The sequence below is a fragment of the Crocodylus porosus genome, unplaced genomic scaffold, assembly GCF_001723895.1.
Source record: "Crocodylus porosus isolate Cpor-Errol unplaced genomic scaffold, CroPor_comp1, whole genome shotgun sequence".
Classification (NCBI taxonomy): domain Eukaryota; kingdom Metazoa; phylum Chordata; order Crocodylia; family Crocodylidae; genus Crocodylus; species Crocodylus porosus.
In genome coordinates, this window is record NW_017728925.1 from 14549803 (window position 1) to 14567720 (window position 17918).

Here is a 17918-nt window from a genome sequence, read left to right on the forward strand (position 1 = left end):
GCTGGACTCGATGATCTCACAAGATCCTTTCCAGCCCCAAATGTCTATGAATCACAGTCAAGTGTTCAACCCCCAAATTATCCCATTATCAACACAATAGCTTTGGGCTTGACAGCCATCATCATGACCATAGGCAGTGGGACACTGCAAAGTGCTGCTTGTTGACTTCCCGGAGAAGGAACCTTAGTAATCCTTAGGTGGATGAACAGGATTTGAGTCCAGTTCGACTGCAGATGATGGAAACCCCAAGTTTCCTCAGCAACAATGACCCATGACAGCTGAGAAACCTGGAAGGATACAGGAGGAGGGGAGATCATCAAGGAGAAGGGTTAAGTAAGATCTCCAAATGGACAAGCCTCAGGCTACCGGCCCTTGGAGAAATCCAGAGGATTTGGGCTATAGGTTGCAATCATGCCAGGGTTTTTTATACCCATGGTGCCTAGTCCAGCAGGGAAACCCAGTAGCAGTAAGGGCAGCACAACCCTGGATTACAGTGGCAAGCTGTGCTACATGCAGCCCAAAGGGCATGTCAGTTTTCAGGCATTTAGCAGTTTTTCCAAGTTTTCTCTCTCAGTGATTTGCCAAAGAAGTTTCTGCCACATTGAATCTGGTGATTAAAGGTCTCAGTGCTCATGCATTTGGCTGGCAAGATGAGTCCCCCTATTTCATTTCCCCTTTTTACCTCCTCTTACACTCCTTTTTAATGCCTGGTAAAACTCTATCGTTGTATAGGTGGGCATACTTGTATGAATACATCCATGCAGATCCTTCCTACCCTCGTTGGCAGGGATGGTTATCTGCATATGGCTATACTGGTGTGGGCAATTATTTCCACTGGAGGTCCACTTAATGAGTTTTGGTGAAAAGTTTACATGCATGAATAAAGCCGCTATACCCATGCATGCAAGCATTGCCTCCTTTTGGCTTGCATTAGGGCATTGCAACCCTACTTTTCTATGGTTCTGGGATTTGCAATCCTACTTTCCTTCCTGATTTCTAGGGTGATATTTGCCTTTTGGCCCCAGAGCCCCTTTCCCTCCCCAAAAATGGTCCAATGGATAAGCAAAGCATGGAGAAAGGAAAAAGCCAGCAGGCAAACAGAGCTCTAGGGATGAAAACAAATGAAAGCCAGGCTGGCTGGCAGTCCCAAGTCCTTTGAAAGGCCATTGCAACCCATTCAGATGAAGAAATTAGACAGCAGCGGCTTGCAGCCTTGTGTGCAGCTCTGTTTCCTGCTGCTGGCTGGATTCAAACTTGCCGCTGAGCCCTGCCTCCTTTCCAGCTCTGGGGGCTGGTTGGAGAAAGCAGATCAGGAAAGAGATCAAGGCATAGGGAAGGGGGGAAAAAATCACCCCATGCCACACATTCAATTCCTCTTTCCCTGCCTGCAAAACTTTTCCCACCCCCTTTCTCTCCAGTGGAAGGGGGCTGAGCTCTGCAGCCTGCTCTAAACTCTGATTTGCTGCATTGGCTCTCGACTGACAATCTCTGGCATCTGCTTTAAAAGAAGGGGAAAAAAAAAGTTTTCACTCCTCGAGCAGGCAGGGGAAGGGGGACATCACTTCAGGACAGCCCCAGAAGGATCAGACCAGGAGCTGCAGCAGGAGCTGGGGAGGAAAGAAGGACCTGGGACATCCAGCCAAGAAGCCAAGCTCCTAGCAAACTAAAGCAGCAGCAGCAGAAAAAGTTGAGCCTCCACCCAAGTTATTCCCAATCAGACCCAAACAGCAATCTCATGGCTTTATAAAAAAAAAAAAAAATCATAATAATAATTGCTTCTTTTTGGGGTGTGGGGAGGAAGAATTCCTGAACCTTTGCCTTTGATCTGCTTTTTACACCAGACCTAAGGTTGGCTGAGCATTTGCACAGTACCCCCAAGTCAAGCCCCTTTTTTATTGTGGACCATGGATACACACACAAGGTGGAAAAGGAGAAGTTGGATAAGGACCTGCCCACAAAGTCTAGCAATATTTCTCCTCTATGCAATTTCTCAAAGCAATGCAGGTAAGTCACTTTTTTTTTTTTTAAATGTGCCTTCTTTGTGTACTTAATACATGCCTGCCTGCAGGCTACACAATCTCTCTCTGTCTCTCTCTCCCTCTTTTCCCTTAGCCTTGTTAAAACACGATTGCATGAGTAATGGTGTTGTCATCTGTGCGGGGAGCAACCCTATGGGTGAGCTCGCTGGCGAGTTGGGAGAGGGGTTTGTGCCCAGGAGGAATCAAGGCTGCTTTCTATTGTGTTTTGCAGAACATTTGGCTTTCCTTAGCCAATGCATTCCAAAAAAAGTTTAGCTGCCTAAGTCCTCTCAAAGCCATTTGTCAGGGGGCCCATAAAAGGGAGAAAACTTAAAACACAATACTTTTTTTCCGCCCCCCCCACCTCCCTTCTTAAACCAGAGCAGTAGCCAGGGTCTTAAAAAAAAAACCAATGTGTATTTCCCCTGCCTGAAACATCTCTTCTTTGCATAGTTCCTGGTGCAAGAGTGCAAAGGTTTTGTTTTTTTTCCAAGAAGGAATCTGTTCCCTTCTCTCCCAGATCAAAGCAGGGGATCCTGGTGCACAAAAGCTTTGCAAACTTTTCTTTTATAAACTTAGAAAGCGGACGCCCCCTATTGTGCCCAGTCTGTACTTTGTTAACCCAAGTTTGTACCCCCGCCCTTGCTTTCATTCACTTTTGCTGAGTTTGGAAAAGTTGCAATGCAAAGAATTTCCATATGTCACTTTTTTTAAAAGTTCTGGAGAAACAGGACTTGAGCCCTTGATTTTTGTCAATGAAGCACTTAGGTTTAATAATGACCTTGAAAGAAAAGGGTGGTGTTAATGGGCACAGTCACAATTATGAACTGATGAGCATTTAATGAATGTGGGAGTTCTTTGAACTCACAAGGGCTTAGCTCTGTAGGGGGCTTAATGATAGCAGTCATCTGAAAATGTGAAGGAAGAGCAATTTTTATTTCTGATCTCCTTTTAAAGGGACTTTGGCGTTGCCTTCTCTAACAATTCATCCCAATCTGGAGGTCTGAAGACTTTAGATAGGACCAGGAGGGAGTTTTTCACGACTGGCAAAATGTAGAAGGCTTGTAGAAGGTAGTTAACAGCAAAGTGAAATCCCAGTGACTTTTATACATGTAAAACATCTTGTCTTTGGTTTTAATTCTGAAATTGCTGTATATCTTTCTGTCTGCTTTGCCAATAGTGGTTTCTGGGACAGTTGTGTGTTACCAAGACCTTGTCTGGTGGGATTTAGAGCATAAGGGAATGAATATTGATATTGCTATTTCAAGTTTCTTCCAATTTCAATCTTTTTTTTTTTTCTTAAGAGAGGGAGGGGTTTTCTCAGCAGCAGTCTACCAGGAATGAAAAACCTCCTTTATTTATCATATGGTGTACAAAAAAAATACCTATGAAGCATCGTTGGTGCAAAACCTGCCATCTCAGTGCTCCCAGTTGTTGTATACATAGCATACAGATGTTGTATAGCATACAGATGTTGTATAGCATGACAGATCTGTTACCCGGAGCAGTCCGGTGTGGCTGGAAGGAGATGAGATGTGCTGTTAGTTCATTTTGATGTTGTGAGATTGGAAAGAATATATATATTTTTGGGGATAGTCTCTTGGAAAGGGTCAGCTCACCTTGCTGGCCACTCTGCTGTAGACAGATGGCTATACCACCAGTAATTTCAGTCCTTTCCATGGGAGGAAGGCAAAACTTTTGCAATACTCTGGCAGTGCAGCCCGGGTGATATGTGTTTCAGTCGTGCCGTAGCCTCTTGGACTTCTTGTCTGGTAGAGTATGTTCTTTGGATTGTCTTTAGGGTGAGGTTTGGCTCATGTCGAAGTCACTTGGAGGCTGCCCACTGCCTGCACTGCCTTGCGGATCAGACTCCTAATGCAGTGTCAGCTCGGAGGTTTGTCCATAAAATGAATTGCAACGTGGGAGGCTCCCCTGGCAGCGCAGAGACATCTCGCTGCTCGGAGCAGCACCTCTCCGTGAAGTGAGAAGCCTTGAAGTTTCCTAAGGAGTTTCCTAGTAGGATATTGGATTAGGCGGAGAAGGGAGGAGCCAGTTTAGAGCAATCCGTGGCAATGCCTAGCGTTCTTTTACGCTGATTAATTTTTTCCTCCTGCAAAGCTGTCTTTCCGCCTCTGTTTCATCCCACTTTCTTTAAATGGCTAAACCAAAACCGAAACAGTAAATAGCACGGAATGAAGTGACCAGTCTCTTCCTTGCACCCCCTAAGGACCAAAAATACATCTTTTTTCTTTATGGAATTGAACAGAGACACAGTTATTTGCAAAAAGTCCTTTATTCGGAAGGGATTGGCATGAGGGTGCTCCTCAGTGGTCTCCTTCCAAGCTACGGCTACTGCCCCTCTTTGCAAATGATGTCATGCTAAAGAGCTCAGCCAGCATTGGAGTCGCCAATCCTCATCAAAATGCATCAGGTTTCTGGGTGAATATTTTTGGAAGCAGCCATTTCCTTTAGTGGTAAAGAAAAGGGTAATGAGAATACACAAGCCCCGCTTTTAAAAGAAACAAAAACTCTGGAGACGATGAAGTATCTTGTTACTGTCTGTTGCTTCTCTCCTTGGCTGATTCCCAGAAGTCTAGACTGACCTAAAAAATATTATTCATAGTCTTTGGCCTGTTATGGGCTGTCTTTGTTTAATATTTTGCCAATTGAAATGAGTGAGGTGCTTCTGCAAGGAGAAATATGACCCTGTTAGTTGGGAATGGAGGATGGGTCCGTTTTTTGCGTTGCACTGCCCCCGTTGCGAGGTTACCAAGAAAGGAGACCATTTATATTGACTTGGAGCAGAAGTTTATTGATAATTTCCTTTTTACGAAGCTACAATAATATCTTTTCCATTCCGAGGTTGGCATGGGTGCATCTGATTTGCATTTATTCAAGGAAACAATATATACCCTAAGGACACAGAGTTGAATCTTCTCGTTCCCTATTTTTCCAGGTCTGTGACAACTGCATGAGACAACTGTGTCACGATTGACTGGTGCAAGCTCATCATTAGGTTGGCGTGGTGCCTTCTGGTTACATGAGTAAGCTGCAGCCTAGTGATAGTACGCCTCCTGCCGACATCTGCCAATTAAAACAATTCTCCGTGTGCCTTGATAATGTGGTTTGCATTTTCTTCGTTTTCATACCCACATGCTCTGCGCCAGGCGAGATGAAAGGGGAAGAGTAGGTGGAGATGAAAGGTTAAGAGTAGAGATGAAAGGGTAGGAGTAGGTGTGTTTGCAAAAGAAAGTCATGGCACATAACTTGGGTTCCTGCAACATAATGAAGATTATCCACGTCAAGGAAATATAATGAAGGTTAAGTTAATCCATTTTGAGGAAATGTAATGAAGATGACCCCTGTTGAGGAAATATGAGGGTTTTTTAGACCTATAGAGAAGGGTGTTTTGTGGGAGAATCAGGTAACATGCCAGATTTTTTGGAAGGTCCATCTAAAATCCCTTTCTACCTTGGTCTTCATCTTATTCAAACTTCCCTTGTTAATTGGGGATTGCCTACAGATTGAAATCTCATTGAGTGTGTTTTGGTTGGCTTCTTCTCTCTCCACATAGCATGCATACCAGCAACTATATTGTACGTGCTATCCAATATAGCACATTATAATTATAAAGCAATTTTTTCACTTTGTGTGTCTCAAAATATGCTTTAAGAAGAGATTCGTATGAGATCTGGGGAAACCTGGAGTCCTTTAAAACAATAAAATTCGAGTGAACATTGGTCATGTGTTTCTTTACCCTGGGAAGGATAGGATGCTCACTGGTATTTTGGTGTCTAATATCCACTGATGTCATGTCATCAGCAGGAATTAGGGCCTTAAATACCTGTAAAGATGTGGAATCAATTGATTTCTTTGGATGTTGAATAAGAAGCTTTAGGCTAGCTCACAAAATACCATTATCTCTACTTTGTCTCTTTTGAGGAATGTCTGCTTCAAACTTCCCCACACTGCATGGGTTCTAGCCATTGATCCAAAAGATGCATATGAAGTGCTTATATATATAATACACACACACACACACACACACACACACATTATGGTGGGGTAGGCAGCGGTACAGGCACAAATAAGCAAGGGCATGCATGTACAAAAATCTAGACCTCTTGCTTTGGAGAGCATGCCTTTTATTGGGTCGACTAAGAAATTGCAAAAAAAAAAAAATTTTCTTGCAAGCTTTTGGGCTCTCACACCCTTCATCAGGCTCAGTGCATGCATGTGGCATATTTAATGAATGCAGAGACATTAGCATCAAGTGTCATATATTCATGGCTCTGATGATTCCCATTCTTGACTTGAGAAATAGGTCTGTGTGAGCAGAGTTTCCAGGAAACTTTGCTCTGTTTGGGCGGGGTGGGAAACAAAGAGAGAGTTGGCAGTTCATTGCTTCCCTTTGTCCTCCTTCTCTATCCCTACACTGTCCCCTCACTTTAATCTTTTTCCAAATTTGAAGTATGTTTCTTGGAACACAAGTTCAGTGTTAGAAAAGGGACGATCCATATCTCAAAGTGGCCTTTTCTACCTCCCACTAAAGTCAGTGGAAAGACTCTCATTGATTTTGAAGGGACTTTGGTTCTGGTCCATAAAGGATAAGGCATCTTTACACATCTGTGAGTATTTAATCTGCTTTTAAGATTCCAAGTACTCTGAATTAATATTACTGTAAAAAGAGTTGGATCATATTTCCAGTACAATTCCCATTTCTTGGTGGATGGAACATTTGATGACATGTGAAATAGCATAAACCTATTGAAAAGGCTGTCTTGTCATTGAGGTGATTATTCATAAATGGTTTGACTGGATTTTCTCAGAGGTACCTAGGACATTTGAAGGCATTATTTCCATTCATTAGGAGGAAAGTGTTGGGGAAAGTGCATCTCAATCCCTGAAGTGCCTTTGAAAACCAAAGCTGTAGAACCTGACCTCTGTAACACAAGCCAGAGATCTCTGCCAGGAAGGGAATAATCCTTCCTTGTTACATGATTGAATTCAATAGGACCAATTTGTTATTAAACAAATGTGCATCTGTTAATATGTACTTCGTATGCAGCTAGGAAATGTAGGAAGAGCAATGGTAGCTGGTGCCTTCTGTTGTTCATTAGTTGTCAGCAGACACAGCAGTATCCTGCAGAGATAGTGGGAAGAGGCCAGGAGAAGACTCTTCTCTTCCCTTTGAATTTCATAGTCCTCTGTGCATTATTTTATCCGTTTGCAATAGGCTTTGATCACATCGTGTTTCATCCAGGCAGAGGAGAAGTGGTCAGGGTGCTGGCGCCATTAATGCTGGTGAAGTACTTCATGGTCTACCACGATTAGGTGTGTTGGATCGTTATATTATATCAGAATATTGGATGAGAGAAAAACAGCAACAACCTCTCTGCTTGATTTTAAGTTTTCTTATAAATTGTAGCAGACCATAATGATCCCCTGCATTTTGGCATCCACCAGCACACAACTGTGTAATTTCACTGACTTCAGTGATTTGGCATCAATGAATGGTGAGCACGGTGGGTAACCTTGGTGAGCAAGGTGGTAAGCAGTGATTTGGCATCAGTGACGGTAAGCAAGGGCAGAGGGGTCTTTCTCTAGTTTGACCACAGTGGCTCAGTTGCTATAATGAATATAGAGTGCTAAAACCCTGAAGCAAAAGCAATAGTGGCATGCTCTAGATGTCCTAGAGATGCAAGCTGTCCACCTGGGGAGAGGAGATCCGCGATGGGACTTGCCAGTGTTATGGCTTTGTGTTGAGCAATCCCATTTACTCATCAGGTGCTGATTACTATGAATCATCAGTATAGCCCCTAAAGTCATGCCATGCCAATACATTCCTTATCCAGAAGAGCTGGTAATCTAAAATAGGCAAAGGGACATAGGGCACAGGATAACAATTCAAGTAATGGAGAATGCAGGAAGGTAGCTGGGACGAATAGCCTAGGTCTGTTAATTAAATCAGTAGAAGCTTAAAGTTGGGCATGCTTACATCCCCCAGGTATTAATTATTATTTGTATAGTGCCTATGGTAGGTTAAGTAAAAATGGGCCTGCATCGGGGATATGCATTAGTTTTCACATTGCTGCAGCTCCACTGGCTTTCAGGGGATTATTTTCCTGTATTAATGAAATCAGAATTGAGGATGAGGTCTTTGTTCCAAGGAGCTTAAGGCTAAACTAGGGGCATGCCGAAGGAGGATGAAGCATGCGGGGTGAACAAGACTGAAATGAGGCAGCGTCTTGCTAATTCCATGATTTTGTTCTATATTGCTCTGTGTTAGTACGAAGGGAGGGGCTCTTTTTTAATAAGAAATGTGCCCTCCACACAGAGGGATCCAGGGATAGCTAGCTGACTTCCACATTGACACTGCGGCATCTACATGTAGCCAGTCCCCTTGTCTGGCCCTCAGACACGCCATGATACCCTGGTACATGTTCGGTCTTGTTAAAACGATGATGTCATGGAGACTTTTTAAATCAGAAGTGTTCTTGTCAAAAAAATATTTTATTTAAAATATGCTGGTTTGCAGGTAAATGAAAATGTTGGTTATGGTTTTGATTTTTTTTAAAAACCAGACACCTAAAAATGTAGAGTAGAAACTTATTAGTTCTTCACTGTGTTTTTATCTCAACGGCTGTGGGTTGAGGTGTGTATAGTTCCCCACAGCTTCTTCCTTGGGACGTCTCCCCCGCTTCTCACCTGGGGCCCTGATACCTCTGAAGATGCAGAAATTGGCATGCGTGGAGTCTCTCGCGGGATTGGGACCTAGCTAAAAGCTTTTGGGCTTGATGAGAGTGTCGGAGTGCAAGTGTCTTTGTGAGTGCACTTTACACACGTGCTCCTACACGTGCAAAAAATGTGTTGTGCAGTCCACTCTACAACCCTGCCCTTTCTTGCACACGCATCTTTACACATGGTGTTTTCCTAAGCAGCTAGTTTTTCAGACTTTCCCCGTTGTCGTTTTGGCTCCCCAGAGGCACCTTTCATCCAGGTTAGCCAGGCTTTTCTCTCCAGCTTGACCTTGAGCATTGAGAACCGGCCTGAGCCGTGTAAACCGAGCAGCACCGATTACACGTGCACTGCATGGGTAAGTATAAACCACTGACCCATGAACTCATGAGGTCCTGTCTTGGCCTGCGACGGGCCTGGCGGCAAACTTGGGATGGAGTCTCTGAAGCAAAGGAGGCCTTCCTGGGACTGTTGCAAAATCCTGGATGGGATTATAGAGGGGGTTCCCCCCGTGGCATCACATCCCTCATGGGCCCCCACGGCTTTCTGGATGCGGGGCAAGCCGTCGCTCTCCGGCAGTGACTCAACCTGTGAGTCACGGCAAAAGCATCCGTCGATTCTGCGAGGATTTCTTCATTGGCTCGTGGTGATCAGCTGACAAAGAGTCCTGAAGGGAGATCCAGGGTAATAAAACGGGATCTTCTTTCGCTTCATTCAAACTTTTCGTCTCTCTTTCTATGCCTGTCGCAGCTTCTCTTGCATTCACTAATATTTGTCTGGATGCTGGGGTCGGTGCAGCTGTCGCCTTTTTAAGCAGCTCGAGTTACTACTGCTTCTTTTATTTTATTTTTTGTCTAGCCAGGCTTTTCTCTCCAACTTGACCTTGACCTAGCTTGACTGAAGCCCCTGTGGAAAATGGGCAAGCATGTTCGTTTGGAGGCAACGGACGGCCTTTTGTCTCGATGGCTGGGATGCGGTGATGTGGAAAGTTTTAGGCGCAGAGGGGTCCTTTAAAAGGTCTTTATTCATGATCTGCTTGGAAGAGCTTCAAAACAGGGTGGGACTAGTTAAAAAGCCCCTGCGGTCACTAGGGGTGACGTTGGGGTCTGTAGAGAGCCTGCTGTCTGTGCATCGACGTAATTTGGCAGGACCGTGGGGGTGCATCGGCCCTGTTTTTTTTGTGGGGGGGTTAGGGGATTTTTTTGCTTAGGGATAAATTTTGCCACTGCCATTGCCAGCCAGTAGCATCCTTTCCTAGGTGTGCGTAGACCTACCCCAAGGGGGAGAGTCCCATTTATTTCATTGGGCATGGAATCAGACCCCAGATGCTTTTAGACTCAATCCTGCAAGATGCTGGGTATCTTGGGATGATGCAAAATATCCTCCATGCCCACTGACTTGCTTTTGCCCTGCAAAACTGATCCCTTAGCTGCTGTGGTCCAGAGATTTTGGCTCGGTTTCATCATGTGTCGGAAGAGAGAGAAATTACTGGAATGATCATGCTTGTCTGTGCTACGCTACGTAGGTTTTAATCTAGCCCCCACCACTAGATTATCTGAATGCCTTCCAGCTGTGTAGTAAGTGATGTGTCCACCACATATCACATGAGGTTTGTTTGCTCTTACTTTTTCTACAGGGAAGAAAATTAGATGAGCAGTGAAAAGTTTTGCTTTGGGAGGGTTGGGTTTGTGAGGTTTTTTGTTTTTTTGTTTTTAGTTCCCTTTTTTTTAACTTAATGTCCATGCTGCTCCATGTTTTGTATTTGAAAAGGCAGGTGAGAGAAGTGCGCCTGCACTTGTAGCAGAACGTGGGGATGTTTGCAAATGGCCTTTTTTCCTGGGGGAGCCAGGGGGTCATTCTGCAATCTCTGACCAGCCCTGGAGAAAGCTCAGCAGCCTACATGGTTGAGTTTCTCGTCCTGACTTTGCATCAGAGGAGAGGAGCTGTCCATCACACGCCGGGCTCCTAAATTTTAGGCCTCCATTTCGAATTGCTAGTCCATGGGCATCCTTGGGCACCTGGAAGATAAGGACCATGTCCTTCAACTTGACCTGATGTTCAATGGGGGGCCAGCGTAAAGAGTGTATGATAGGTCTCATGGTGCTTGTTGGTTAGGAGGTGAGCTGCATCTTTCTTTACCGATGGCTGATGGCTTCATGCCTAAATTGAATTGTTGCAGTGCAGATGAGGTGACGATGGCAAAAGAAAGCTGTCAGTGGGTCCTGGTCCACCAGGATGGATGGAATATCCCAGCCACCCAGCAGTGCCATCGGCTTGGCATCTGGGAGCACGCCTACATCCTGGATTGCAATGAGCAGCCGTGGGTGTTTATGGGCCAAAGGAGAGTGCAGGATGACTGCAGGCTCATCAGAGCTTTCCTCTGCCCAGCAGTTTTGTTTCTGTCCCATTTGAATTCAGCTTCATCCATCTGACTATTGCCCTTTTCCCTGCCAAGGATTAACACTCTTCCTCCACTGCCCAGTCCTAACTCACTGCAGAAAGAGGTTCTTGGGGATCGCAGCTTTGCCTTGCTTTGTGTCGAAGCTTTTATTCTTCCTGGAGTTAAGTGCGTTCAGATATGTGCTGAATCTGCATGCTGGCCTTTTTTGGTTTAAAAAAAAATGTAACAAGAGACCTTTGTACAAGGGGGGAAAGAAGACAAATCTGGGTAGAGAAAGTGAAATGAGCAGGAAGGGAAATAGGAGAATGGAAAAAGTTGTATTATTTGGAAAAAAAATGAGGGTGGTAGCATGGTATAATTAGCCACTTGGCTACCGCTCATCAATCTCGGGCCCCTGAAATGAAACCGAACACGGAAAGTACAGCTAAAATGCTGTGGTTTCCCTGCGGACATGCCTGGAACATCATCCGAACCAAAATAAATATACCAAAAGAGCCATCCAAGGTGGATTTTTTTAGGTGAATTGTTGCAAGTTGCTGGTTTGATTTTTATTTTAGTTTATGATTATTATTTTAATGTTATTTTTTTTAGGAGCAAGAAGGCTCCTAATGTGATTTGGGAATTGTCACGCTACTCAAGGGTGCAGTGTTATGAAACAGAGAGCTGCAATGGTACTAGTTAAATACTTACCTTGCTGGAGGTTTTCATCTGGTTAGTGGATAAGCTGGGTGAAGAAGGGATTGTCTTGGGCATCAGGTGTTGAGCTGTGACTGGAGACAAAGTTTCCGGCTTTGCCGGGTCTTCCCATTTGATTTTTGGGTCAGTCGCTAGACCCACTGTACCCCAGTTCCCTTTCTCTAATATAGGAATAATTGTATCCTATTTTCTTACCCCTCCTCTGCCTTGTCTGTTGGGACAAACTCTTCCCGGCCAGAGCAGACTGACAGGGCACGTCCCCAGCTGGTGGAGATTGTCAGAGCTTCACTGACCGCAGGCGAACGATGGTGATTTCCGTCAGCTGAAGTTTTGTCTTCCCTTGTCTGGGCACCGTGCTGAGACAGGGCCCTGCTTTTGCTGAGCTGTTACCATTATGTTATAACATAATGGTAACAGAATAGAGGATAATTATACTGAAAAACTTCAACACTGAATTGGCACTAAAAAAATATCAAAATGCAATCTTTTCTTCCCACTCCTCTAGGCAGTGGTTCCAGGTGAAGAGATGTGCCGCTTTATTGTGCAGGGTGCTACTTTGTGAACCAAACTCGCTGGTGGCTTCCCCGTTGTGTGCACATGGGGTTATTCCTGTATCGTTTGCCTCTGTTCTTTCACAGTTTCCTTTGTGTTTCTAGTTTAAACAGTGGCCGAGAATATGGGACACTGTGCTGTTAAATGAAAGGCTTTATTCTTAGGGCAAATTGAACCATTAAATGCGGCCATGTAATTGAAAACAGGTAGTGAATCTCCTGAATAGCAGCGTAGATGCCTCGGCTTGCTGGGAAAAACAAGCCTTAGCAAGCAAGAGTACATATACGTGCTGCAAATGGAAATGGGGATACTGGAGACTGAAACACAATATCCCCAGTGGGTTTTTCTTGCTGGGACTACACTGGGCTGATATAAGCCAGGAAAAGAAAGCAAGGAAAGATGATACCAGTATGTCTTTCAGCCGGTTTTTAGTTAGTAACATCCAACTATTTTCGCCAGTATGAGAAGAACTAAGGGTGGGGAAAGCCAGCCCAGGGCATTTTCTTTTCTTCCTATCCACTTTATTTTTGGTACAGACACTTTGAGGGGTGCAACCAGGCAGCTGCTGATAGGATAGAGTCTTCTTTAAGTATTTTCAAAAAGTTTAGGATTTTTTTTTTCATGCTGCGGTAGGGCCTAGTGACCTAGGACCACACAACTGGAAGACAGTGCTGCCCAAAAAGTTATAGCCCAGGGGTAAAATTTTACCTCCTCACTGACATCGATGGACATTTTGCTGGGATTTCACCTTTTGGGTAAATAGCGAGCTCGAAAACTTAGTCACTTCCATGTGCAACAGCCGCTGCTGTCAGCGTGGGAGGAAGGGAGGAATTTCTCATTGGCCTCCGTGTTAGGGGAGGGTTTCCCCATTGCTCTGAATGGGAATTACAAGGTGTTGAGCGCCCTTGAAGGAAGAGGGCAGCTTTGACCATGGGATGATGTTAGCTCCACGTGACCCTGAACCACGTCTGCTTGGAGAAGAGACGTGCACGGACGGCTCAGTAGCGAGATGCGACGTTGGTGAACTGGGTAAAAACAGGGTTTCTTTGCTGGCTCAGGCGTGCTCTCCACTCAGCCTTCCTGCGAGGAGATGAGAGGCGAGGGAGGAGGCTGCTGGAGTCTGGGCGGGAGGGTTTGTTGTACGTTTCCAGTCATCAGTGACTGATTTTTTTCTTTTCTTTTTTTCTTTTAAAATTTCATTTACATGTCAGCTGGAGTTTCTGCTTGCAGCGTGCGTGTACAGAAACTCCTGTCCTTTGTGTTGCTTCATTTAGCCTCATGGAGGGTTACAACTGCAAGGGTTTCGAGCAGCTGGAGGTCTGGTGATGATGTTGGGTCAACTTCTTCCCGGCCCCTTGGGATGTCCCGGGTGATGCATGGGCTCTGGGAGTAGGGTTTGCACTTCCATGCACCTGTACCCCTCCAACTCTGGATGGAGGACACTGGACTTTGCCATGTCAATGCATAGGTCTGGGTAGGACCTGATCCCAACTCCCCCTTGGCCCCCCTAGCACTTGGATCTTGGGCTTCCCAAACTACTTGTTTGTAGATTGGTGCACTCCTGGTCTTTCATGACTGTGGGATAAGTTTATTCCCACCCCCCTCCATACTCCTGAGATTCACGTTCTTCCTGGTAGACGCGGTCTGCATGAGCAGAAAAATACCATAGTCGGTATGGTGGATGGTGTTGGCTAATTAAACATTGATTGTAACCAAGACAAGCTGCAGAAGCTACCGACCCCAGGAAGGCCCTCGCGTGCTTGGCTAGCTCTTGTGGCCATCCCTTAAATGCAGAAGAAAAGGACAGAGAGTCGGGGGGAGGTGGGCTTAGCTGAGGGGTGAAGAGCTTTGGAAATGCAGGTGAGCCAGGTAGGTTACCACGTTTCTTCACATATGTGAGCACATCACAGTTCACCTCTGTCCCCTGCCCAAGGCTTATTAAATACCCAGCTGTAAACGAAGACATTTAATTTCCTGCCCAAAAGCTTCATTTTGCATGCTCCAGGCAAACCACTAGCTGCATCTGTAGCACGCTAGGTGTGAGTTGTTTAACGGGCTAGTCTGCGTGTTGGGCTGGGGAAACGACCGGAGTTTCTTTTAACGGCTGTTGCTGGGTCGACTTGAGTAAACGATCAGGGCTGGCTGTGATGCCAGCTAACAGACTCGTGGTTCAGCAGTATTTCACATCCCTGTCTTTTTAAGGGCCAGTGTTTCCAAATCAAAGGAACCTCCTACGCTAAGATCTTCCCTTTTATGTGGCTGGAGCACCAGCCCTTGCAATCTTCAGCATCCTAGTAATTGCTGCGATTCTCACGGAAGAAAGTTCAGCTGCTCCTGTCACCTTGCTCAGTGCAGATGTTGGAGGAGGGCAGTGTAAAGGTGTACGGTATAGGAAGGAGACGGTATAGGAGGGAGACGGAGCCTTTTCCAGTGTTGCTACTCTTGTCTTCAGATGGAGTAAGGAGCCTCTTTGAAAAAGCAACTTGCAAAAAATCACATGTAGGAAAGATGCTCACACGCAGCCGCTCCTCGCTTCACGTCATACTCCCGTGCTTGAACAATGCAACTTTCAGCGAAACGATGTTATGCAAATCCAGTGATGTCACAGTCATTACCTGCTAGCCAAACAACGCTGTGACTGAACACTGTGCGACTTGAAACGAGTAGGTTCTCTAATTGATTGGCGATGTAATAACGAAACACCGTTAACGGGAGCATCGGTGCTGCAATGCAGGGCAGAGAGGAAGAACGTTACAGCCCTCATCAGTCACAAGGCAGTTTCCTGCTCTCAGTATGGGTGGGATAATTTCTTCTACTGGGGGTCAACATTTCCCAGCCTAAGAAATAATAATCCACAGAAATAGAGCTGCAGATACTCTTCTAAGGAGCCCAATATGATTCATCGAAAAAAGTTTTTTTTTATTCCTCCATAAAAGAAAAGGCAGGTCATGAAGACTCCCGGTTGTTCTCAGCCCAAAGTGAAGTGCTGAAGGGTGGAAATGGCTTTATCCTTGTCGTTGTCCTTTTGGCATGTGAACTGGTCAGTTTTGTGTAGGGAAACTCCTAGGGATGTTCTCTTGCCAGCCTTTTGCAGGAATGGGGAGAGGCACGTTATCACGTCTCATACATTTCTGGATAAAGTCTCCTTTAGCCTCCTTCTCTTGCAAATGTTTCAATTAAAACAATCTGTCTTGCAGCAGTTGGACCCGTTCCCTCCTGACCTCAGGAGCTGGGAATGGAAGGAGGAGCAAACAGCCCCCAATGTTTTAAATCTGGCCTTGTTTTTTTGAACTCCACTCTGATTTCTCTTTAGGCTGCAAAACAGCAGACCTTTAAGGGCCAGAGTTGCACCGACAATGGCCATGACTCTCACACTGGGCCATTAAAACAAGTAGGTGCTGGGAAGCAAGGCAGCCCTTCCAGGGCAAAGATCTTCTTGCTACTCGGTGCTCCAAGGGCTCTTGCCCCAGGAGATACTTGTGTGCAAAGAGCTAACTGGGAAACTTGAAGGGGGAAATATCAACAGTGGGGGCGGGGCGAATCTCTTAAAACTTTGGATGTTCACCTGACGATCAACACTGTCCAACCCTCTTGAATATTGAGATGGGGGTGGAACAGACCTCGTGAGGTTTCTGAAGCCAGCAGATTTTAGAGGAGGTGGAAATATTGAGAGAGAAGCTTTTCCTGGAGTGTTTCAGTTAATCCTTGCCCACTCCCTACCAGCCTTGGGAAGTGCTGAGGTATGCAAAAATGAAAAGCAAAGGGAAAGTTTGTCCGTCTAATAGAGGGTTGTTGGTTGTAGTTGTGTTGGTCTAAGGACATAGGCAGGCAAGGTTCTTGGTGTAGATGTGACGTCTTTTATTAGACCAACTAAATAGTTGGAAAAGCAAGCTTTTGGGCACACTTTTTCCAACAATTTAGTTGGTCTAATAAAAGATATTGTGTCCATCTAATAGAAGCACCATAGGCTTTCATTTTTTTTAATTCATTCAATTGTGTAGGGTGGTCAGCACTGGAGAGACGTTCTCTATTTTCTGTTTCTGAACAGAAGAAAGGTGACACTGGTTATAGCATAGGAAACCTCTGAACAGGTCCTTAGCTTAGGTTTGGAAAGGTCATCTGGGTTGTCTCGGTGGGTGATAACAAAATTGTTAAGCGATGCTGGTGGTTGCCGTCAGTAGGTTTTTGCCATCTGAAGAATGAAGCCCGGTTCCTTTCTGTGACGTGGGATGGCTTTGTATTGAGACTTTCCCATGTTTTCACATCTCCAAATAGGCTTGGCACTTGTTTTAGTTTTGGGAAGTTCTTTGGTTTGCTGAGGCTCTTTATCTAGCCCTGATAACACAACGTTCATTGTTGGAAGCTGGGAGGTTACAGCATATCACGTCATTCTGACTGGAGAGATATGGGGTAACTGGTTTGGAGGGTACATTCGCACCTGCTGGACCTCCAGTCTCCTGTCCTGGTGCATTCGGGTCTTCTTCAGAGAGACCTCAACCCATGGATAGGCATGGATAGTTGATGATGAGTAGCGTGACAGTGCAAAGCAAGCTGTTACTGGAAGCAGCTGGTTGTTCTGGTTCCCAGAGCAACTTATCTAGTTTATGTGCAGGCTGTACAGGGCTGTTCTTGCCAACGAACCGTGCGGCTGGTGGGACTTGTTGTCTGGAGGCAGTTAGGTCTTACTTTTTTAGATCCTCCTTGGGTGACTTTCACCTTGGCACCTGGAGCTTGTTTCCTGCCGCTCAGCGGCTCTTTCTGGAGCTCTTGCACGCTGGCAGTGCTGGCTCACAGTGCATGGCATGGTTGAAATGGGCCGGGTGGGGGGACGGTTGGGTCAGATTTCACGGATCATTGAATGCACTTAGCTGGGAAAAGAAAATCTTTACAGCCCATAAAACAACCCCCCCGTCCAAATATCAGCATTGTCCCCTTGGGAGAGATTTGATAGCAGCCCAGCACATCAAAGGTGGACATCAAAATAGAGATAAATGTCTTTTCACTCCTTTTCTACTGCAGCGTTTCCCGCAGCGAGGGGCTAATCCTGTGAGATGCTAGCCTCGCGGCAGTGAGATTTGAGGGCTCAGCACCTCACTGGATCGCATTTCAAGTCATTAAGTGGGATTCCACAGCAGGAAAGGAACATTATTTCCATAAACACTAATGGGCCTTTTCATTTGAGGAACTCCGAGGGCCTTGCAGGCATTAAGCCTCACAATGCCCCCAGTGCAATAGTTGGGGATTATGACCCTCCCGGGCTCCATCTGTATTGCATTCCCGAAGTGTGATGGCAGCCCACGTGGACATACCCGAGCTAGGTGTCAAGTAGCTAGCTTTAGTGCCAAATCATTTCATCGGGATATACTTGGGCAGCTCACATGGAAACGTGTGCTTCCAGAGCTTGGCAGTCATCGGCACCTAAAGCAGGTAGAGCAAAGCTGGCTGCGATGTGTTGACAGGAGCTGCAGCATCCCTCTGTATTGCTGGATAGGTGCAGGCACAGAGGATGCGTG

At 45.5% G+C, this 17918-nt stretch overlaps 1 protein-coding gene across 1 annotated transcript in view; it reads left to right on the top strand.

Annotated features, from left to right (window-relative positions):
- Positions 1 to 1376: 1376 nt before the first annotated feature.
- LOC109314132 (collagen alpha-1(V) chain) overlaps positions 1377 to 17918 on the top strand; it is a 224884-nt gene continuing 208342 nt past the window's right edge. Inside the window, exon 1 of the mRNA XM_019541119.1 lies at positions 1377 to 2004. Coding sequence (XP_019396664.1) covers positions 1905 to 2004 — 100 coding nt within the window. The 5' untranslated portion in view covers positions 1377 to 1904. The remainder of the gene's footprint in view (positions 2005 to 17918) is intronic.